Here is a 24,894-nt window from a genome sequence, read left to right as displayed (position 1 = left end):
TGCTTCTAGCACTGGATTTGGCAGTAACTTTTACCAGGAATATTTTGATTTGGTCCTGGACCACCTACCTGAGGCATTACGGCATCCCAGGGTGCCAAGGCGGGTGTGGTATCTCGCTCCGACATGGGGGCGAGCACAAAGAAGCCCCTTGCAGGTTTGCTGCGGGCTACCCCAAGGGAGAATAGCCCCTGTGAGACGGGATATCCCTTGTCGGAGCACCGGCAGTCAGGATTCAGACGTCGGGATACTGACTGTCGGGATCCCCCCTGACGGAGCGTCATCTGGCACCCACCTAGGCACACCATTCAGAAACCACTGCAATGGGGTTTTACTGTTGAGCAGGGAGCCACTATAACAAGGAAACCTCAGCATGTTACAAGGTAGGTGTACAGTATGTTTGTATTGAGGGTGGTAACTTCTTATTTCTGTTTTCGTCCTAGTGTCGTGCTCCCCCGATGAGCCAGAAAAGCTAACCAAGGAGGAGGGCATCCTTCTGTCTGGTGCCCCTTCTATCCAGTATCTTTCCTCTGCAGCACTGTACCAAGATGGCATCTGACAGCCCTGAGTCTCTCATGACCATCTGCACTGACTTCTGCCTCCGAAACTTAAAGGGGACTCTCTGCTACCTCTTAGACAATGAAACCTTGCGCCTACACCCAGATATCTTCCTGCCCAGTGAAATCTGTGACCGGCTGGTGAATGAGTATGTTTCTGTACATGACTAGCTGTGATAGTCCATCTATATGTCCAGTGTGGTTTGGTCCTGATTCAGCTTAAATTGTCCCCCTGCGAATTTGATGCGGGGACCGATGTTTTGGTTCTGCGCATGTGTATCGGTGAATGTGCAGACCCGATGCGCAACCGCCGTCGGCGAGCATCACACTCACCCTGCTTTCGTACACTAAAGGCAGGGAAGAGGGCAGAGAGTGGGCTGGGGCAGGGGAACAGCCAGCGTTTCATGGGAGTTCCCCTGGGAAAGCGTGTTGACCGGGTTCATGTGTCGACCTTTTGAATGTCAACCAATGTTTCAGTTTATCATATAACAGCTGTGGTTCTACTATAGCTTCCAACCCACATCTAGCCACAAACCCTGTGATGTGATGGGATCTCCTTGCAGTGTGTATAGTCTCAGCAATGCGATTCCATACAGCAGGCCTGGCCAACCTGTGGCTCTCCAGCTGTAGTGAAACTACTAGTCCCAGCATACCTTGCCACAGTTTTGCCATTATGGAATGCTAAAGCTGTGACAGGGCATGCTGGGATGTGTAGTTTTACAACAGCTAAATACTCCTGGATCTTTAGCCGGCAGAGCATATTATTGTAGTTCAGCAGTAGATGAAAAGCCACCAATTGTCCAAGCCTGACCTATAGCCATCTCCCTCTTCCTTCTTGGTTGTTGCTCTCAGCTGGGTTTGGTGACATAATAATTCTAGTTTTTGGTTGTGACATAAATCATTTCTTCTGTAAGGTACATTGAACTGGTGAATTCAGACAGTAGTTTTGAGCCTCACGAAAGCTTCTTCACCTTATTCGCTGAGCCGCAGAGCACCCGACTCACACGTCTACATTTACGGGAGGATATTGTCCAAGACCAAGATCTAGAAGCCATCTCTAAACAAGTAAGCATCCTGGTACCAGTCTATCTGGGCTTTTATAGATCAGATTCCAGTAGCAACAATGGGCCTAATTTAGATCCCATTGGATCTGCAGCACAAATGTGCAAATTACAGACTGCTAGCGCGTCGGTGTGTGAGAGCGCAGGCTGCGGGGTGAGGTAGTGCGTCAGTGTGATAGAGCGCAGATTGCAAGGTGAGGGAGTGCATCAAGGGTGATAGAGCACAGGCCGCAGGGTGAGGGATTGTGTCAGTGTGTTAAAGCGCCGGCTGCGTGGTGAGGGAGTGCATCAGGGTGATAGAGCACAGGCCACAGGGTGAGGGGGGAATAACAGGTGCTACTGCATGGTGTAATGTAAATTGGTAATATTATGTGATCACGCCCCTAACTTTTTGGTTTCATGCCTTCGGCACACACTGTCACTTTAAGTATGGGGGCACCAATTCCTTTTTTGTCGCCAAAATGGTCAGTTTCTAAAAAAAAAAAATGAATACGTCATGTCAACCATGTCCATGTTGACCTTAAGCTTGTTGACCTTCTGCCAATGTCGACCTAGGGTATGATGACCATTCTTAGGTGCCAACCTAGTCATTGTCAACCTAGACATTGTTGACCCAGGCCTAATGTCCTCCTGTCTGTGTTTAATAGGCAGGAGCTGCTGTATTTGAGCGTAAATATCGATAAATATGGTATAACCGTGATGGAACTGAGGGGGTGATTCTGGTTGGTTTGCAAAAGCAAACTCTTTCTTTAACCACTTCATGGATATAGCCGGAATTTTATTGGGGCTGAACCGCAGCCGCGGCTGCAACAATCCTGGGATGGCGGTAAACAACAGAGGGGGGTGGGGCAACAGGGGGGTGCTGACCCTAGGTTCTGTGGTGGGTTTCGAAATTGAACTCTCTCTCTCTGCACTTTACATCTGCCCCACATGCAGTGCTGCATGGTTTTGTCCATTAAAGAAGGAGTTTGCTTTTGCAAACCAACCAGAATCACCCCCTGAATGTGTAAACAGTGTAAACTATGTATAGATTTGTTCAAATAACGTAGCAGGGGCCAGACGCTTAGGGCCATATTCAGGCACATAGCGGCTAATGACAGCACATAGCAGCTAAACACGACCAAAGTAATGGGCGCTTTGCAAAAGTCCCATTTAAGTGCTGAAACACTTGACTTTTTTGTGCATTTCAGCGGCCAGAAACAATTGAATGGGGCCCCTATAATGAGAAGGACAATCACCAAATTGCAAATTCACATCACTGTATAGTCAAAATGTGCAGAGAGATTTCGATTTGACCAAGCTGTTTTCAAAAATCGAAGTTGCCGTTTAGATACAATATAAGGTTGCCTGGTATATGTCAGCTACATGCAAAAGTAGCCAGTATTTATCCTGCATTCAGTGGAAAAAATTAATTTGTACCCTGAGTTGCAGTAAGGTTTGTCCATGTGCTCCTCTGAATCAGCCCCTGCCAATTAGAGGAAGCTGTTATCCTTTGCCCGTTGGCTATGATTACCTGTACACGTTCTATTTCCCCCACTTTGTCCGGTTCAACATAGAGCGCAATGTGATCTGTGCACAGACAGATGGGTTACAGTGTGCGTGTCAGGGGTATCGCTGTCATGTGACCTGTGGGCAATCAGTGTCTGCTATCGTGTAACCGGCATTGTTTCCAGCTGTACATTTGCATATTAATGCTGTTCTAATGTTTGTCTTGGCGATCCTGCTGTAGATGTGTTCCTTTGTATTAAGTCTATCAGCCTGATTTCCTAATCTAAATGATCCATCCAGCTCCCATAATTACACATATAGATTTCTTATTCTCAGATATTATTCTGCCTCATTAACCTTATACCCTAACAGGGTTGGAAGGGCGACACAAGCAGTTGGTCAACAAGGGGAAGATCGACAGTCAAAAGGTCGACATGGGGTGTTCACATTTCACACGTTTTTATTTTTGTTTGTGCCGACAGGTGGTATTTCATCCCCTACCATCAACTACAGCATGGTGGGAGAATATAATAGTGCTCCTGAAGCATGCAAGGGGATGTGTCCATGTCGACTATGGGGTGTATTCAATGCCGTGGGCGAGCGGCGACAGCGAGCAGGGCTTCCTGCTCGCTGTCACCACTCACCCTGTCAGTATTCAACTCATCCCCCTCATACGCCAATTCCCCCTCGCTCCGTTTTTTGAGTGAGGGGGAATCGGCGTATGTGGCTGCAGAAGCAGCGTGATTCGCGGCTAAATATAGCGGGTTCGCTGCATTAGACGCGGGTCTCGCTGTTTGGGGGAATCCTCGCCGTCCTGTGATGGCGAGGATTCCCCCTGAACGTTGAATAGGGCGAGGGGGTTAAACAGCGAGGATCGCATTGAATACTACCCTATGCCGACTTTGGGACACATAAATTTAAAAAAAAACCCTCATGTTGACTTTTTGACTGTTGACCTTCCCATTGTCGACCAAATGCTTGTGCCTGCCTTCAAACCCTGTCGACCTAAGCCCTTTTGACGTTCAGCGGTCGACCCAATTCATGTCGACCTAATCACCATACCCTGTGTCTCCATGTCTAGGATAGTGTTATGCACTAAACCTTCCTTTCTCCCTAATGTGGGATCCACTTTCCACATTAACCAGCCGATCGCCAGGCCTTGGTAACTAATGACGTCTCTTCTTTAGCATAGTCAAAAGGTCGACATGAGTGTTTTACTTTTTTTTTGTGCTGAATGTCAACGTACGTCGACATGGACAACATATCGGTGTACCGCGTCCCCTTGGATGGCTCGCTGGGCTCGGCACTTTATTTTCTTCTTCCACCAAGTTATAGTGGAAGGTTGGGTATGAAATACCGCCTGCCGGCACATGTCGGCTCAAAAAAATAAAATAAAAAAATCTGAAAAACTAATGTCGGCTTTTTGACTGTTGACCTTCCCATTGTTGACCTTCCGACCTTGATAGTGTTGACCGAGTGACCGTATCCCATATGTGCGTTATTTATTTAGAATGTTCTTCAAATTCTTTCTTGGTCCTGGTTGATGCACCAAAGTGAGGCTGGACAGCCTCTAAAGGGTCCATCGCTAGATGGTTAACTGCCGACGTTCGGCCGGTGTATTTTTCTTCAATTTGGGCCTTCTCGGCGCTTGCGATCAGGACTTCTTGGGCATAGTGTCTCCATAGAGCAGCTACAGTACCTGGTCACCCTTACACACTTTTACATAGTTTTATCGTTTCCATACTTTTGGAGAACGGGACACCAGCATTGGACGGAAGGTTCTTCAAGCAGCTGGTTATAAAGCGCCTGACCCTTCATTGGCTTTCTCTATAGACCCCAGATATAATAGTAGATGGATGAATAAAATAAAATCTATTCCTTGAAGTCCATCTGGGGGATGCTGGAATCCCTCCCTCGCCTGGGGTATAAAACTGTTGGTTTACTGGTTTCTCAGTTCTTAAGGGGGTTTTCTCTGGCTCTAGTGGATGGGGAAGATTTATATAGGGTGGAGGTCAGTCTCAAACTAGTTAGGGCCCGCATCCTCAGCTCCCAATACATAACCCTGAAGTAATGGCATCCCCCAAGGGAACTTCAGGGAAAAGATTTTATGATGACCATGGTCCAAGATCTCATCCCCCCCCCCCCCCCCCAAGCTTCCTATTCTCCATGCTCTGCCAGCTGCGATAGCAACCATGGATGACGATAACAGGCATTCTGCTAATTGCAGCACCCTGTTAGTTAGGTTGTACTTCATTGGTTAATAGCAGCCTATACTAAATAGCAGTTGTATTAAAATACAGCCTAACAATGCTTCTTGTATATGCACTTTCCCGGGACATTAAAATGTCCCAACATTTCCAATTGCCAAATCAGGTGAAAATAGGCCATGATCCTCCAAATCTCCACCAATCCCAAACCATCCCCTTCTACCCAAAGTCCAGCCAGGAATCAGGGAAATTAGGAGATTGAAATGTTCTTCTTGATATCCACAGGACCTGATTGAATTGTACCTTACAAACTGTGAGAGGCTGACGGCCAAGAGCCTGCAGACCCTGGCAAATTTCAAGTCCACCCTAGTGTCCCTCAGCCTCTTTGGATGCAGCAATATCTTCTATGAAGAGGAGAACCTGGGACGCTACGATGACACAGACTGCCTGGTGAACCCCACCCGTCAAATCCTATCCCGGGACTTCACGTTTCAAGGATTCCAACAGTTACGTTTCCTAAACCTTGGCTGCATCACCAAGGGGGTGGACATTGAGATGATGCTACGCCCTCTGCTTTGTTTAAAAGCTCTAAATCTGTCGGGAATTCAGATGAACGACATCAGCTTTCTGACTCAGTGGAAAGACACGTTGGTCTCTCTAGTCTTGTACAACATGGACCTGTCTGAGGAACACATCCGAGTGATCGTGCAGCTGCAGAAACTCAGGTACGTCTATATCCTCACGTTGACGTGTATTTTTGTAAGTGAAACAGTTCAGAATAATATCTGTTAAAACATAGAATATTTAGGAAATGTTTTACCTCCACTCAGTTGAAACTGAAGGAACTTGTGGTGGAATCCCCAAATCTCCCTCTACCAGCACCAATAATGGAAAATTCTCCTGGCAGGGTGTGGTTTGGCGGTCCGGCAGCGGGGATCCCGACGGTCAGTATCCCGACATCAGAATCCTGACCACCGGTGCTCCGGCAGGGGGACGAGTGCAAAGAAGCCCCTTGCGGGCTCGCCACGCTGCAGGCTGAATGGCTCGCTTTACTCGCCACAGGTTGTTTTCTCCCTCTATGGGGGTCGTGGACCCCCACAAGGGAGAGTAGCCCCTGTGAGTCGGGATCCCCCCTGTCGGAGCACTGGCAGTCAGGATTCCGACGGCAGGATACTGACCGCCGGGATCCCCCCTGTTGGGCAGTCATCCGGCACCCCTCCTAGCATGATAGCCTAATGAATTACTTATACCAATAACTCGCATGAGGTTGACCAATAGCAGCTGACCTGACTGCTTGTCCAATCAGGTTCAGACAACCCATTCCAAATGTAGCCTGGAACTAACGTTTTCCAAGTTTTATTTTCTGGAGAAGATTCATTGTAGTGGACACACCACCACTGAATTCAGTACATGAACATGACAGTGGGGGTGTATGTAATGGGCAGTGTTACCCTACCTTTATTTGTGATCACCGTCTTCTATCCTATGGGAGGCATGGATATCCTGGGGTATTGAGTGTGGTGTAGGAGCTGGAGCACTTTCAAATTGACCTCCACAAGCTGACATTCTCCTTGCCTCTATTCCCATGGTAGTCTGCTTGAAGCTTCAGATTTGATCCTCCTCTATGCTGGCACCGGCATTCGCTACAGAATGCCTGATGCGTGGGATTGCCTCTTGGTGGGGATGAGCCCGGTAACTGCTGCTGCAGATATTAACAAGGACCCATGCTCTGCCATTAGCCATCCAACTGGTGTCAGTAGCATGGCTTTACAGTTCATTATCATTTTGTTTCTGTCCACTGCCTTCACCATTCATTGTCCTGTTACGGAAGCGTGTCCAAGGCTAGACCTGTGTGTAGATGCCACACAACTGTCCACTCCCCTCATCATAGTGTCTAATGTGGACTTGAGGCTCTCCTCATAACACGGTGCAGGGTAGAGGTCCAACAACCACACTCACTGGCAAAGGCTTCTTGAGAGTTGGTTGAATGTGCCTGAGGGCCCTTCTTGGCATGGTGTATTCTGAGCTTTTCTAGCTGTCTGACCAGGATTCTTCTCTCCTCTGCCCGGGAGCCTGTGGAACTGAACTTTTCCTGCATGTAACATGTGGACGGAGACTTTGGGCTCTACTGTTACATCAGCAGGTTAGATAGTTTGCCAGCATGCATGGCAAAGTTGGCTCATTTCTCTATTAAGTAGGAATGTGTATGCCACCGCAGAAGTGCTGGACTTGTGTTACACATCGGTCCTGGGAGATCTGACTCCAGGGAACTCTCCACAGTTGTAGGCCAGGCAGTTGATGGAGTTTTGTTTGTCCTTGATGAGGTTTCTTATAGGCAGCAAAAAGATTTGGGTGAGCTCTATGGCACATTACATTACTTACATGCTTCTGGTATTTGCTGCTTCTCTTTCTGCATAGTGTCCCCCCTCACCCCCAAACAAATAAACATTGGTGGCATAGTATCCCCCCAACCCCCAAACAAATAAAAAAAATAAAAAATTACTGGTTGCATAGGACTCCCCCCCCCCCCCCCCCCCCCCCTTCCCCAACCGTTGGTGACTAAAAAAAATAAATAATTAATACTTACCAACTCAGGAGTCCTCCAGCGTCGCATCCTCTCACTGCAGCTTCCATCCGACTGCAGAGGGCGAGAGCGGGCGGCTTCAGCGTGGCTTCTGGGCGGCGCGCTCCGGCATCTGTGACAGTCGCTCAGGTGGCCCTGCTCATCCCCGCGCCACCCATGCGTGAGATGAGCAGGAGCATTTGTGCGACTGCACTGAATTTACCGATGGCGCCGTTCTGAATCTTGTGCAGATTGAGAACGGCGGGGGCGCGCATGTAAATCGCTATGTGGGCTACACACCTAGCATTTTACATACATTTTCTGAGGGATTTAGTAAAATCTGTGTCTGGGGTTAGCCTGGGTTTAGCCCAGTGTGTGGCCCATTACCCTGCAATTTAGATATCAGTTTGAACACACCCCACCCAAATCTAACACTCTGCACGTTACATCTGCCCCACCTGCAGTGCAACATGGTTTTGTCCATTGTGATCAGGTCTGAAATAGTAGAAATACATTTGCTTTTGGCCCTGTATCGCCACCACCACTTCATGTGTACCAAAACAACGGTCCGAGGAATTTGTTCATATTGTGATCAGAGATGTTCCCCCCCCCCCCCCCCCCCAGCGACCCGGCAATAAGCTGGTTTGCTGAGGTCTCAAGGGGGCGGGAGCGAAGCATCAGCATGTTATCGGGGGCGGGTGAGGAGGCAATGCTTTGAGCTGACGCTGTCTCCAAGCTCTGCCTTTTCCATAGTGTGAATGGGACCCGGGTTACTTGATTCGAATTACACGTTTAAACTGCCCAGCAACCCAGGTCAGAGCTGTTTTCAACCCTGGTTGTGACAGGGTTGAAATGCTGGATTGCTGGGCCTGGAAATTTTGTCAGTGCTGCTTTTATACCACAGATCAACCCGGGTTGACACGGCAAAAACCTGTGTTTGCTTTTTGCGGTCTGAAAGGAATATTTCTAGGAAGTCCATAAACAGGTATATCATAGAGGGTGGTACAGGTGCGGGACCTTATGCTGCCGTACCCTGTGGGGCCACAGTGACACAAGTCTTAGCTTATCATTCCATTATGGCCTTTGTCCTTTCTACTTCACCGAACAAGTGTTGGCTGCGGGAGAGTTGGCCATTTATCCAGACTCTTTCCAAATTCTGGAGTCTCCTGGAAGCTCCAGGAGAGAGTGAAAATATGGTCTGAATTCAGTGTCCCCCATTTCACAATGTTCACAAACCCATTTCCTTTCCTTTGATTGCTCCAGGCACCTGGATATCTCCCGTGATAGACTATCAAGTTACTACAAGTTCAAACTCACTCGCAAGGTGCTAAACCTGTTTGTGCAGAACCTGGAAGACCTGGTCTCCTTGGACATCTCTGGTCATACAATGCTGGAGAACTGTGCCACCTCCAAGATGGATGACGAATTGGGTCCTCCTAGGTATGTGTGGCAAGGAGTTTTGGACAGAATTTCTGGGAATACTTATTCAATTGCTTAAATAAAAAATAAATAAAAAATTCCATATGAATATTTTCCGTTTCTTACTGTGTCCGGCTTATTGCTGATGTGGCAGTGAGCACAAGTAGTTGTGCCTTAGGATATGTGATCAGCGATGTGTAACTGTCACGTTCTCATGCAGTACCAACCCCAGTAAGAGCAGTATCATTCCGTTCCGACCCCTGAAGAGGCCTCTGCAGTTCCTGGGTCTCTTCGAAACGTTCTTCTGCCACCTGACGCACATCCCAGCCTACAAGGTGAGGTTCCTGACGCGCTCTGTATTGATTTTAGTCCTAGTGTTACTGGTGTGAATAAGGCCTTGTAACGCTATATCCCTCTCACAGGTGAGTGGAGACAAAAATGAAGAGCAAGTGCTGAACACCATCGAGTCGTACACGGAGCATCGTCCTGAGATTACCTCCCGTGCCATAAATCTCCTGTTCGACATTGCTCGCATAGAGAGATGCAACCAACCACTGCGAGCCTTGCAGGTGACCCCGCCTCTGTGTCTATTATCGTAGAATGGTTATGGGCTAAGAGGGAACTCTCTTCTTCAGTAGGAGTGTGCCCCCCCCATTTACTTTACTGTAGTGGGGAGGGTGGCATCTGGACTCTGGGCCTCATTCACCTTTCTTAGCAAAGCAAAAATAGCAAAAAACTGAGGTAAACCATGTAATACTGCAGGTGGGGCAGAAGTAACATGCAGAGAGTTAAATTTGGGGGAGTTATTGTTGTTTCTGTGCAGGGTAAATACCAGATGCTTTATTGTTACACTCCAATTTAGGTTACAGTTTGAACACCCCCCACCCAAATCTAACTCTGCACATGTTACATCTACCCCACCTGCAGTGTAGCGTGGTTTCGCCCAGAAATTGAGACTCGGGGGGAATGTAATCCTGGATCACGGCTGCCGTGATCCAGGCCCGTTTCCGTTTTGCCTGACAGCAAATCAGCAGGTGGGATTCAATGTCCCGCCTACCGATCAGTGAAAAGTGGGCGTGTCCACGTAAACGGCCATGGATTGTCAATTTGAGCCCGGGATCGCGACAATCATTGGCCGTTATCGGCAGAATGGGCCCGACAGCTTCTAAAGTCTGCCGTGTTCAGCATTGAATAGGGACCCGCCTCTATTTTCCCCCGTCGGGAACAGCAGCGGAGCATTGTATCCCCCCCTCAGAGTCTTGTGGCATTTTCACTGACTGTTGCATATGACACCATATGCACCACATGTGATTCCCGCTTGCCCTTAGCAGGGTTAGTCTAATGACGAGTGTAATCCTATTTTGTCATTGATGGGAACTTTACACTTTTGCATTTGTCCTTTTAAAGAAGTGGGCGCTCATCTTAATGCATGCAAGTCTGACCACCCAAGTTCCTCAGTGCCTCACTGCTTATCATATTACAAATTTGCCTAAACCACCTCGTTTCAGCAGAAGAAATTTTCCTCTTTCGTCCGATATGGGGGATACTGGAGACTGTGGGTTTAGAGGGAGAGCTGAGGAATAGGCTGTACATAGTTAAATCCATTGGAGCTGAAACACCCTGATTTTTGTTGTTGTTGGTTATATGCTCCTGGAAATAATAACTAATGCAATAATTAACATTTGCAGCGAATGCAACTAACCAATTACCAAATTGTAGGATTTTCCCTTGAAATGTATTTGCTTTACGGCAGTAAACAACTGCAGTCAATGCTGTTGTATAATGAAGAGACGATTCCACTGAAGAACAATGTGCTCCCGTCCTTGTCTCTCCTCTGCAGTTGGTAATCGCTGCCCTTAAGTGTCACAAGTATGATAAAACCATCCAGGTGACGGGAAGTGCCGCCCTGTTCTACCTCACAAACTCTGACTACCGCAGCGAGCAGAGCGTGCGATTACGACGGCAGGTCATCCAAGTGGTGCTTAACGGCATGGAATCGTACCAGGAAGTGACGGTAAGGCATACCATGACTACTGAATATGAAGCGTTTTTACAAAGTACCTGTATTATCCACTTCTCTCTTATCTTCTTACATAAGTGTAAATGTCCAGTATGACAAATAGCGGGACTCCCCACCTCGGTATCCCCACTAATCAGGCCGCTGGTAGGATAAGACCATAATAAAGAGCTGTGAGTTCCCATGGCAATGGGGGAAAGTTGTGTACTTTACCACTTGCTCAGATAGAGAGACATCGGAAAATAGGATTCCTTACATGCAATCTTAATGACAGCTCACCCTTCTGTTAATACAATGGTCTTCCCGAAAGGTGATTGTAATACGAAGGGTGGGATGTATAACGTGTTGCGATTAGATCGCGTTACGTTTCGCCCTATTTGCATGTTTGCCAGCAGTATGATGACTTATAAATCGCTGTTCCGGCAACTTGTCTGGATTATGACTCAGGAGTCGTTCTACATATGTGCGCCCATTGGCCAGTGAGTGCGCAGGCTGCATGTACCAAAAAGAAGGCAGTGTTGTCTATTGTCCTGAAGTTCCAGAGGTTTTCCTAGATTTCTGTGGAGCTGTTTTGGTAAAGGGTTGCATGCATTGGGTTGACCACTGAAGGTCGACACGTGAAATATGTCGACATGGCTAAGACCGACACAAGCATTAGGCTGACAATGGCTAGGTCGACAGTCAAAAGATCGACATGAGGTTTTCACGTTATTTCATGCCCTACCATCCACTACGGTGTGGTGGAAATAGAATAGAAGGCCCGAAGCATGGCGAGCGCAGTGGTACACTTTGACGGTGTCCATGTCGACATTTGGGACAATTTTTTTTTAAAACTTGTGTCGACCTTTTGACTGTCGGCCTTGCCATTGTCGACCTAATGCTTGTGTCGACCTTAGCCACGTCGACCTATTTATTGTGTCGACCTAAACCATGCTGACCTGCAGTGGTTGACCCAAGGCATGTCTTCCTAATATGTGTCTTTGACCCGTACCCGCTCTTTTCAGACCTTTTTGTATGGGGATTCATATGTTTGGCCCTAAGCCTCCGAAACAGCCGTTTTCTAAAGGTTCCCGCATTGGTGGTATTGTCAGCGCCGGCTCTGTCCCACCTAACGGATGCGATCGCCTTCCTCTGCAGGTGCAGAGAAACTGCTGCCTGACGCTGTGTAACTTCGGCATCCCCGAGGAGCTGGAGTTCCAGTATCAGAGGGTGAACGAGCTGCTGCTTAATATACTGATCCCAACCCGGCAGGACGAGTCCATCCAGCGGATCGCTGTCCACCTCTGCAATGCCCTCGTCTGCCAGGTGGATAATGACCACAAGGAGGCCGTGGGCAAGATGGGATTTGTCATGGTAGGTGCTGGTGCTAATCGCCCATTACTCAGGACATATGTGGGCTTATGGTTCATGTGGTTCTAGGAATAAGGTTGTACCTTTTATCTTTGTAGACTATGCTGAAACTAATACAGAAGAAACTCCAGGATAAAACAGTGAGTATCTCCTCGTACAGTAATTACAGAGCACTATGGCTCCTGGGTCTGGGCACACATGCTTCACACCAATCCCAGCTGGTTCTCTGTGGATGCTACATGAGCTTTCCTAGGTGGCCACTGGGGGGCAGCAAAGTGATCGCACATAGAACTCACAGGCGTGTGTCCATAGTAACTCACTATTTAATCGCTCTTGCATACAGAAAGAAGTGGAACGGTGCGATCACATAGATATGTACATGGGTCTAATTCAGACCTCATAGCTGCTCTGATAAATTGCAGAGCCTTGCGATCAGATATACGCCGCCCAGCCAGAGTGAAATCCCGCCCCATGCAAGCCTGAATTAGCTGCAAATCCATTCCAGTCTGTGCGTAGACCAGGACCCTCCTTTGCGGCTGTGGTAGAAACCGTGGGATCAGGAAGGAACTGCAGTTTCCTGACACTCTGACAAAACGGGCCTGGTTTATGCTTAATAATCCACTTCTTGCTTATAGAGCATTGGCTTACAGTATAACCAATCCAAATGTTTTTAGTGTGTTATTTATCCAATCAGCTTTGTTCGTTGATAATAATTAGTAAGAGTTTCCGATCATGGCTGTTACATATGTCAAATCTGGGATCGGTTGAGTGAAACAACTGTTAGTGGCGATTTGTGTTACTGAAATTTAATACATTTTATTTCAAGCCTTTTATTTATGTTTTTTTTTTATTTTTATAAAAATCAGGACTGAGCATTATCTTTATTGTGTATTAGGCAGTGAGAGGGGTATGTTTTATGTACAGTGTAATGGATGTAGGACACCCCACTAAAAGAGACTGATGTCAGCCCCCAGGCAGTAGTTGCCGATTTAGCATCACTGATTTAATGGTATACATCTGACTGATGGCAGCTCCCAGGCAGTAGTTGCCGATTTTGCATCACTGATTTAATGCTACAGATCTGATTCAGATGGCAGCTCCGAGGCAGTAGTTGCCGATTTTGCATCACTGATTTGTCTATTCACCTGGCTTCTATACTACTTTGGGGGGAAAAAGCTTATAAATGCAACTACTCTGGGGATGAGAAACATAATCTATGGAAAGTCCTGTTCATGGTGTCTTTAATGCTCTATTCTAATACTATATTTTGCTTATTTATTTATTAACAGTTTCTTATATAGCGCACACATATTCCGCAGGGCTTTACAGAGAATATTTGAACATTCACATCAGTCCCTGCCCCAGTGGAGCTTACAATCTATGGGGCAGATGTATTAAGCCTTAACAAGAGATAAATGCAAGGTTGATAAAGAGAGATAAACATCCAGCCAATCAGCTCCTTACTAACTTTTTTCAAACACAGCCTGTAACATGGCAGTTGGGATGTGATTGGCTGGACGTTTCTCTCTCCTTCTTACCCTTGAATTTATCTCTTGTTAAGGCTTAATACATCTGCCCCATTATCCCCTACCACATGCACACACAGACATTTTAGGGTACATTTTTGTTGGGAGCCAATTGACCTACCAGTATATTTTTGGATTGTGGGAGGAAACCGGAGTACCCAGAGGAAACCCATGCAAGTAAGGTGAGAATATACAAACTCCGCACAGTTAGGGCCATGGTGGGAATAGAACCCATGACCTCAGTGCTGTGAGGCAGTAATGCTAACCATTACACTATCCGTACTGCTTATTCATGTGTCCAAATCCGGTAACGATCCTGGCTTTTTAACCAAGCGGCATTATCCGTACCTGTGCTTACCAGTGTGTTGATTCGTGTTCTCTTCCTTTGCAGTGTGACCAAGTGATGGAATTTTCCTGGAGTGCCCTGTGGAACATCACAGATGAGACACCAGATAACTGCGAGATGTTCCTCAATTACAGCGGCATGAAACTATTTCTGGATTGCCTCAGAGTAAGTGCGCTTCCAGGCAATGCTTTATTCCGTAGGACGCGGTTGCAATTTCACAACTGTCTGCTTGCCATCCATAGGAATTTCCCGAAAAGCAAGAACTGCATCGCAACATGCTTGGGCTCCTGGGAAATGTGGCAGAGGTGCGGGAACTACGGCCACAGCTGATGACATCACAGTTCATCACGGTTTTCAGGTACTTTCCCTGTCTTGGCTGAGTTCTAGTTTGGTTATGAGTTATGCAATTGGTCCGCTCACTCGTATTCTTCTTCCATTGGCAGTAACCTCTTAGAAAGCAAAGCAGATGGGATTGAAGTGTCATATAATGCCTGCGGGGTGCTGTCACACATCATGTTTGATGGACCCCAGGTCTGGTACATTGGAGAGCCTACACGACAAGAGGTGGAGGAACGTATGTGGACAGCAATTCAGAGCTGGGATATTAGCTCCAGAAGGAATATTAACTACCGGTCAGTAGAACCACCTCATACACCTGGTCTCTTCCTTACGTTACACACTTATCTTTTATTAGCCATAGATAGATTTGTCTAAGTAAATTCTTCCATTGGCTTCTAAGGTTGGTCTGTCTTCCCTATAACACCCACACACAGAACTGGAGCACCTGGAATCCACACAAACTCCACACAGATAGTCCTGCATGGGAATTGAACCCATGACCTCAGTGTTGTACTGCTAACCACTATGCCAACCGTACTTTCAAAGGGGAATTTAGTTTAGACACTACTGAATTCCCTATTTTCCCAATAACCATCAGTATTGCTCCATGTCACTGAATTCCTTTCAGGCATTCATCTTGGATGTCATCTCATCACCTCCAACTCAACATCTCCAAAACAGAATTCATTATATTCCCAGCAGCCAAGAGCCGTCACCATCCTGATGTGTCTCCATAACTGATGGCAATCCTGTAACAATCCTGTGACTCCTGGGTACAAATCTGACTGCTCTCTGTCTGTCCTATAGGTCATTTGAGCCAATTCTTCGGCTTCTACCCCAGAATGTTTCTCCGGTCAGCCAGCATTGGGCAACATGGGCCCTGTATAATCTGGTGTCTGTGTATCGTGAGTATTGCAGTTGTTTTTTTATACATTTTGTTGGAGCTTTTATTTTATAAAATGCGGTTGGGAAGCTGACACCTCAACAACCCCCATCAGCAATTCTACCTCTTACCCCAAATGGGTTTGCAGGAAATCCGGGGGGGACACTTCACAGAGCTTTATAAATCTACCCCTGAGTTGCCTGGACTGGAGGCGGGGTAGAGGAAGGGAGGAGCCTGGTCTGCCTGGGGGCAGAAGTTTAACCTCTTGGGTGCTGCAGCAGAAATGGATCCCGTGAGGGAATAAGCTGCGCTCTTGAGGAAATACACCAAAATATTACCACAGTGTGAAAAATAAAATTAATTACATTTATTGATGCGTAAATAGTTAAAATGAATGAATAATGAAAGGTTGAAAATAACACACAGAACCAATATTGTTGCTTTTGGGAAGTGGTCACCCATTCATTCACTTGGAATCCTGTTCCTATCAGGGACCTTTGTAGATTTCATATATAGCACTGAGGTATACTTATACGTGGACAGTCTTGGTATAATCACGATTAGTGGGAGTCCTGCATCAATGGATAGGTGTCCTCTAGAGGTGTTGCTCTGTTTGTGCCAATTTCAGTCCTGGTTCAGGTATCCATGTGCGGGATTGGTAAATTGTAATCCAATGTCCCAAGATAGGGGTGCCACAACCTGACGCGTTTCTCTGGGGTATACCCAGCTTTTTCAAAGCCTGGGATAGTACAGTAAGCCTTCACACACTTTCTAAGTCCGCCCCTGGACTCCCATTGGTTAGTTTCACAGGTATCTGGGGGCGGGCTTAAGAGCTCTTTCTGCTGTAGTAATTACACAAGATAATTACTCAGTTATGTGGTAATTGCTGACAGTCGTGTATTATTTAATAATGGTAATTCATATAGCGCGCACACATGCTGTGGCACTGTACAAAGCAGCTATCAGCCGTTCACAGCAGTTCCTGACATCCCATATTTTTGCATCATTGATCCTTACATACTGTATAGAAAGCTAAAGTGTTCATCTAGTAACCACACGTCTGCTGTAGCACATAGATAATACGAATTGGCTGGTACTTGGTATAATGCATGTTTTTCTCCATTTACCTAGCGGACAAATACTGTCCCCTGTTGATCAAAGAAGGAGGGCTCCCTCTGCTGATAGATGTGCTTAAAATGTCTACTACGCGCCAAGAAACCAAGGACATGGCCAGGTACTGCCCAGCACCACTCATGTCATCACCCTGTGAGGTCTCCAACATAATCATTTGGCCGATGTTGGCGGAATGTTGGAATGAAGGATGTGCAGTCCCTGGTGTACCCACCTTCTCCATTATTATACTAATACCTAATTGTTCATTTCCTTATAACCCTAGAATTTACCATTTTATAATTACAGTAACTATATATATTGCGTACATTCAAAGCAAAACCTTCACATGAAGTTGTTTATTGGATTTTGAATGTGTGATTGACCGGTCAGGGCAGGATTTATCCTGGTGCCGGTATAAGAAGCAGGTGTGAATAGCACTATCTGTAGCCGTTATAATGTGCATGGATTCCAGGAGGTGAGTGCACAGTATACGGTCATTAAGGTAGACACAGAATAGGTCAGCATGCATTGGGTCCATCACTGAAGGTTGACACCTAAAATAGGTCGACAATGGTAAGGTCTACAGAGTTGGAAGGTCAATTCAAGCATTAGGTCTACGTTGAATAGGTCAGAATGTTGACATGAGTTTTTTTTACACATTTTTTTTGAGCTGGCACGTGCCGACATTTCATGCCCTACCATCCACTATGACGTGGAGGGAGAATAAAATCCTGCACTATGATGTGGCCGAAGAATAACATCGTGCACTATGACGTGGAGGAAGAAAAAAATCATGCACTATGACGTGGAGGAAGAAAAATATCATGCACTATGACGTGGTGGGAAAATAAAATTGTGCACTATGACGTGGCGGAAGAATAAAATCCTGCACTATGACGTGGCGGAAGAATAAAATCCTGCACTATGACGTGGCGGAAGAATAAAATTCTGCACTATGACGTGGCGGAAGAATAAAATCCTGCACTATGACGTGGCGGAAGAATAAAATCCTGCACTATGACGCGGCGGAAGAATAAAATCCTGCACTATGACGCGGCGGGAGAATAAAATCCTGCACTATGACGCGGCGGGAGAATAAAATCCTGCACTATGACGTGGAGGGAGAATAAAATCCTGCACTATGACGTGGAGGGAGAATAAAATCCTGCACTATGACGTGGAGGGAGAATAAAATCCTGCACTATGACGCGGTGGAAGAATAAAATCCTGCACTATGACGCGGCGGAAGAATAAAATCCTGCACTATGACGCGGCGGAAGAATAAAATCCTGCACTATGACGCGGCGGAAGAATAAAATCCTGCACTATGACGCGGCGGAAGAATAAAATCGTGCACTATGACGTGGAGGAAGAAAAAAATCATGCACTTTGACGTGGAGGAAGAAAAATATCATGCACTATGACGTGGTGGGAAAATAAAATTGTGCACTATGACGTGGCGGAAGAATAAAATCCTGCACTATGACGTGGCGGAAGAATAAAATCCTGCACTATGACGTGGCGGAAGAATAAAATCCTGCACTATGACGTGGCGGAAGAATAAAATCCTGCACTATGACGCGGCGGAAGAATAAAATCCTGCATTATGACGCGGCGGGAGAATAAAATCGTGCACTATGACGTGGAGGGAGAATAAAATCCTGCACTATGATGTGGCCGAAGAATAACATCGTGCACTATGACGTGAAGGGAGAAAAAAATCATGCAATATGACGTGGAGGAAGAAAAATATCATGCACTATGACGTGGCGGGAGAATAAAATCCTGCACTATGACGTGGCGGAAGAATAAAATCCTGCACTATGACGTGGCGGAAGAATAAAATCCTGCACTATGACGTGGCGGAAGAATAAAATCCTGCACTATGACGTGGCGGAAGAATAAAATCCTGCACTATGACGCGGCGGAAGAATAAAATCCTGCACTATGACGCGGCGGAAGAATAAAATCCTGCACTATGACGCGGCGGGAGAATAAAATCCTGCACTATGACGCGGCGGGAGAATAAAATCCTGCACTATGACGTGGAGGGAGAATAAAATCCTGCACTATGACGTGGAGGGAGAATAAAATCCTGCACTATGACGTGGAGGGAGAATAAAATCCTGCACTATGACGCGGCGGAAGAATAAAATCCTGCACTATGACGTGGCGGGAGAATAAAATCGTGCACTATGACGTGGAGGGAGAATAAAATCGTGCACTATGACGTGGCGGGAGAATAAAATCCTGCACTATGACGTGGCGGGAGAATAAAATCCTGCACTATGACGTGGCGGGAGAATAAAATCCTGCACTATGACGTGGCGGGAGAATAAAATCCTGCACTATGACGTGGCGGGAGAATAAAATCCTGCACTATGACGTGGCGGGAGAATAAAATCCTGCACTATGACGTGGCGGGAGAATAAAATCCTGCACTATGACGTGGCGGGAGAATAAAATCCTGCACTATGACGTGGCGGGAGAATAAAATCCTGCACTATGACGTGGCGGGAGAATAAAATCCTGCACTATGACGTGGCGGGAGAATAAAATCCTGCACTATGACGTGGCGGGAGAATAAAATCGTGCACTATGACGTGGAGGGAGAATAAAATCGTGCACTATGACGTGGAGGGAGAATAAAATCGTGCACTATGACGTGGAGGGAGAATAAAATCGTGCACTATGACGTGGAGGGAGAATAAAATCGTGCACTATGACGTGGAGGGAGAATAAAATCGTGCACTATGACGTGGAGGGAGAATAAAATTGTGCACTATGACGTGGAGGGAGAATAAAATTGTGCACTATGACGTGGAGGGAGAATAAAATTGTGCACTATGACGTGGAGGGAGAATAAAATTGTGCACTATGACGTGGAGGGAGAATAAAATTGTGCACTATGACGTGGAGGGAGAATAAAATTGTGCACTATGACGTGGAGGGAGAATAAAATTGTGCACTATGACGTGGAGGGAGAATAAAATTGTGCACTATGACGTGGAGGGAGAATAAAATTGTGCACTATGACGTGGAGGGAGAATAAAATTGTGCACTATGACGTGGAGGGAGAATAAAATTGTGCACTATGACGTGGAGGGAGAATAAAATTGTGCACTATGACGTGGAGGGAGAATAAAATTGTGCACTATGACGTGGAGGGAGAATAAAATTGTGCACTATGACGTGGAGGGAGAATAAAATTGTGCACTATGACGTGGAGGGAGAATAAAATTGTGCACTATGACGTGGAGGGAGAATAAAATTGTGCACTATGACGTGGAGGGAGAATAAAATTGTGCACTATGACGTGGAGGGAGAATAAAATTGTGCACTATGACGTGGAGGGAGAATAAAATTGTGCACTATGACGTGGAGGGAGAATAAAATTGTGCACTATGACGTGGAGGGAGAATAAAATTGTGCACTATGACGTGGAGGGAGAATAAAATCGTGCACTATGACGTGGAGGGAGAGTAAAATCGTGCACTATGACGTGGAGGGGGAGTAAAATCCTGCACTATGACGTGGCGGAAGAATAAAATCCTGCACTATGACGTGGCGGAAGAATAAAATCCTGCACTATGATGTGGCGGAAGAATAAAATCCTGCACTATGACGTGGCGGAAGAACAAAATCCTGCACTATGACGTGGCGGAAGAATAAAATCCTGCACTATGACGTGGAGGGAGAATAAAATCCTGCACTATGACGTGGAGGGAGAATAAAATAGTGCACTTTGATGGTGTCCATGTCGACATTCGGGACAAAAAAAAGGCGAAAAACTCAAGTTGACCTTTTTGAATATTGACCTAATGCTTTCAACCTTCCAACCCTGTTGACCTTAGCCATGCCGACCTATTCCATGTGTTGACATAAGCCATGTCAACCTTCTGTGGTCAACCCAATGTCCCATACCTGACTGCACAGATCTTTTGTGCTTAAGGCCATTGCCAGATCAAGGTCCACATAGTCCTGGAGCACAAGTTTATTAAGGTCCTATTGCAGTGATGGCTAACCTTGACACTCCAGATGTTGTTGAACTACACATCCCTAAATGCCGTGCTACAGTTTTGCTGTTTGGCCATGCTACACCTGATCCAGGGCATGCTGGGATGTGTAGTCCAACAACATCTGCAGTGTCAAGGTTAGCCATCACTGTCCTATTGGGTGCCACAGAGTTCTCTCTGTGTGGACAGGTAAGAAGGGGGTTTACTATCGCCAGACCCCAGGGGTGTAGGGCTTAGGGGGCCTGGATGAAGGGCAGGAGTGTAGGGGGTGTAAGGGTATCTAAGTTAAATTATAAAGCTTCTATAGATCGCTATATATCAGGAGATGAAAGATGTGTCAGTGAGGACAGGACTGCTTGTACCAGTGACATAGTGTGCGGAGGGGAATGGAGGCAGCAAGAAGCCACAGTCTGAGGGTTATATAGAGGTAGGAGCAGGATCCCCTCCATCAACACATCTTTTATGTGAAGACGTTCAAACATCCAACTTGTTTAATTTGTCCTATTTTTCCTCAGGAAAGTCCTTGATCATTGTGATAGTTATAACGAAGAGAGCATGGACACATTATTATAAAGAGACTGAAGGAAGCCATCTCTATCATTCTCTGCACTTCTCCACAGAGGACATTCGCAACAAGAGGTAGCCGTGTGTGTCCGGCGCCACCAAGTGGACAGAGGACTTATTTGCACAAGAAAGTCTTGTCAACCGTGGTTTATTATTTTTGCTATTGATTTGATATCTCTTTGGGTGTGGTTACTGTAGAAGATTACAAGAGCAACAGAGGATACAAGAAATATATATATTCTAGGTAATCCTGGATGTTGCGTTGGTACCTTTGGAAGCCTCTGGACAGGAGACGCGGTTGTACAGTCATTTGGTTCCCCACGCCACTTGCAGATGCCTCACAGACATTACAACCTAAAAAACACAGTTAAAAATTCCAACATTCAATTTTGCTGATGGACAGAGTTTAATATCGGAATGTTTTCACCAACCTAATGATTGACAGCTTTGATTATTATATTACAACAATCCTGAGACATTTAGTTTAGTAAGAAAAAAACTGTGTCCTACACATGGAAAATGCTTACACTACAGCGCCCTCCAGAACCGCACGACAAGAAGCGTTTGCTATGAAAGTGTTGTTTATTTTGGCCTGGCCCAAACAAAAAGCGTGCTACCGTGACCAGAGGAAAGGACGTTTCAACACTGTATAAAAATTCTTTATTGAGAAAAAGAAAAATGAAGAAACATAATTTGTACTGCCAGTGCCGCCTACGCGGAAAGCTAGAAACTGCTCAGGACCGGAGCAAAGTAACATTTGCATAAGCTTCAAATTTATCAAGTATAGTCCTGGATATTTTTGTTTTTCCTTTTTCAGTAACCTATTTCCATGTACGTTATAATCTTGCATTAAGGGGGTTAAAACATTATTGTGAAAGTGTATTCTTCTTGTATATGTAAGTGTGTGCAGTGATCTAGGCGGGTGAACCTGCCTAGTAATCTCCGTGGAGGGTTGCCAAAAAAGAAGACGCGGTAAGCCAATGGTCTAATATCTTTACCAATACGGGAGCTTGTGAGAAACCATACCATGAACCCAACTCACTAGCTAGAAATGGATAGACTCCAAGGTCAACGTGCCAAACCAACCTTGGTTTTTTGACTGGCGCTACAGTTCTGAATGATAATGACCTCTGACCTCTCCGGTGATTTGTCCCGTAGTCCTTAAAGCGGTTTCCTCACCTACACACAGCAGCAGCAGCCATTTTGAGGCCTAAACAATATTCAAGGGAATGTAGCCTTACCCATTCAGTAATAACTAGCAGCATCCATTGCATGTGTCGGCGATGTCTAGTTCCCACTGAATTGGTTGAATATTGGGTTCACGCCACATATTGGGCCGGATGTAAGTCAGAGTTTGGCAGGGCGGGCGACTGGCCAAACTCAGAATTTGTTTTTAAGGGGCAATCCTTTATATGGCAAAACCGTGCCTCGCAAATGATTTCTCCTTCATTCAAGAACTCGGACTTCATTACATCCCGCCCATTGTCTGCCTTGTCCGGGTGATTGGGCCACTTTATTCACACATTGTGGTTAGCGCTAGGTTTGCACAAATGAAAAATGGACAGTTACGTTTTGAAATCGGGATGTCAAACTCCTATGTACTGTCCTAAAGCAATAGAACAGTCATGTTTTTCTTCATTCTGCTTGAAAGTTGTAAGTATGTATGTGTATAAAATATGTATTTTTTTTCTGTTTGGTCTCCGAATACTTTTATTGCATTCCCTTTTATGTTTGTTCGCTTTTTTAAGTGTTCATTAACCCTTTGTGTGCCAACGTTGCTGTGAGAGATCCTTATTATATCTGCTAAATTTGCCCGCGTCCCTCACAGCGACTGTTCTTTTAGTAGAACCACAAATACAGCCGAGTCATTTCATTGAAGTTCAGTGAAATATTGCACCCGAAAAAAAGAGCGGATCGCTCACGCTAGCGCTGGCACTCAAAGGGTTAAAGAGCCTGCATCGATTGTCAGTAGCAAACCATTAACCCCTTTCACGCCGCTGAAATAACCTGGTCCAACCCAGTTTGTGGTTTGGTGTGTAAGAGCCAATGAAAATAGATAACAATCTAGGTCCTGTGAACTGGGGAGCGACCAGGATTAATTAAGGGAAAGACTTGGGTAACAGGGCAGCGTAAGCTGTCCACTAAAAAGTGGTTGGATCCAGAGAATCCTGTAAAGATAAACTGATACATTCACAATAATACCGTTGCAACATCCAAAAGATAAGTTGCAAAAGCAAGCCCCAAAGCAACAGCTTGGTTGGGCATGTATTCGTACGCAGAGCGTTTCTTAGCTCACTGCGCATGCTTACCACTCGCAAGGCTCATGTGCAGGTATGGGCAGCTGTGCACGCTCATGACCTTATGAGTAGAAATGGGCTAGCAAATGAACCCGTGCAGAGTAGGCGTATGGGATTATTGATGGGCGTGGCCACAAAACTGGGTGGTCACCAGGGCGTATACTGGGGTGGTGGCTACATGTGCTAGGCGGTGGCTTTCCTCCACTGTGCAAGCGCTCAATGATCGAGCACAAAATCATTGTCTCCGTAAAAGTAAGTCTCACGCCTCGCAGCCCAGCCGCCACAAGTGTGCCTGTCATGTTGGGACAATACTAGTATACACAATTACAACAAGTCGACGTGTCAACTCTCATACTTGCACTTGCTCGCCCACCTGCCCGTCCGGACAGACCAAGCTGTGTGGGAACACGTTACCGTACATGCAGTAGTATGCCACTCCCCCTTTCCTTTAGATGTGATTTGCAAGTTAGAGGGGGTTCCAGAGAGGGGTGGCGAGACTCACATTAACTAGGCAGTGGGCAGCAGCAGTGTGAAGTATTTGGAGTGGAGGGCAGGACAGAGCCATCCAGGAGTCAAAGAAGTTGAGGTGGTAAATTTGCTTCAAGGTCAACATGATAATAATTTGCTAGATTTATTTCCGCATTTCTTGAATTTTAAATCTTTGTTGAACGTGTACCTAACCTCCATTTAAGAAAATATGGCTTCATATTCAGTTTTGGCCGTGATTTTGAAGCAGTTTTGCTTGGGCTGATAAATATTCCTGGAATTTTTGGTAGGCAGATTGTGCAATACTCTCACCTTGGATAATGGCTTTAGAAGCCTGCCAATAAAGTTTCATAAGGTTACATAAGGTAAAGTTTCAGTGTTAGACCGGTTGAACGAGTCCCAAGCAGTCAAGACTGTTTCCCGCAATGTAGCCAAGGACAATGGGCAATGCCAGGATATAAAAGAATCCCTCTCCTTTATCAATTGAAATTTAACCTAGGTGACAGCGTGGTCAGAGAATGTAATCGGTTCGATATTAGATTCCTCCACTTTAGGCAGTAACATGGTAGAGATCAGTAAATAATCTATTCTGGACAGATGTCCAGTAGAAGCAGACAGACAGGTAAAGTCCCCTTCAGTTGGGTTCAGGACTCTTCAGACATCTA

General features: G+C 46.0%; 1 protein-coding gene across 2 annotated transcripts in view; it reads left to right on the top strand.

The window, feature by feature from the left end:
* The window catches only part of ZER1 (zyg-11 related cell cycle regulator), a 62,303-nt gene extending 39,165 nt beyond the window's left edge, over window positions 1–23,138 (top strand). For both annotated transcript variants that reach the window (XM_083158719.1, XM_083158718.1), the window contains exons 2-16: window positions 441–703; window positions 1,469–1,619; window positions 5,596–6,035; window positions 9,137–9,313; window positions 9,513–9,632; window positions 9,720–9,861; window positions 11,133–11,306; window positions 12,447–12,662; window positions 12,758–12,799; window positions 14,577–14,696; window positions 14,774–14,889; window positions 14,975–15,163; window positions 15,678–15,775; window positions 16,885–16,987; window positions 21,398–23,138. In XM_083158719.1, the coding sequence (XP_083014845.1) occupies window positions 546–703; window positions 1,469–1,619; window positions 5,596–6,035; window positions 9,137–9,313; window positions 9,513–9,632; window positions 9,720–9,861; window positions 11,133–11,306; window positions 12,447–12,662; window positions 12,758–12,799; window positions 14,577–14,696; window positions 14,774–14,889; window positions 14,975–15,163; window positions 15,678–15,775; window positions 16,885–16,987; window positions 21,398–21,455 (2,304 nt within the window). In that variant the 5' untranslated portion in view covers window positions 441–545 and the 3' untranslated portion in view covers window positions 21,456–23,138. The remainder of the gene's footprint in view (window positions 1–440; window positions 704–1,468; window positions 1,620–5,595; window positions 6,036–9,136; window positions 9,314–9,512; window positions 9,633–9,719; window positions 9,862–11,132; window positions 11,307–12,446; window positions 12,663–12,757; window positions 12,800–14,576; window positions 14,697–14,773; window positions 14,890–14,974; window positions 15,164–15,677; window positions 15,776–16,884; window positions 16,988–21,397) is intronic.
* Window positions 23,139–24,894: the final 1,756 nt, after the last annotated feature.

The sequence above is a fragment of the Crinia signifera genome, chromosome 9, assembly GCF_055691185.1.
Source record: "Crinia signifera chromosome 9, ASM5569118v1, whole genome shotgun sequence".
Lineage (NCBI taxonomy): Eukaryota > Metazoa > Chordata > Amphibia > Anura > Myobatrachidae > Crinia > Crinia signifera.
This window is presented reverse-complemented; position numbering and strand designations above follow the sequence as displayed.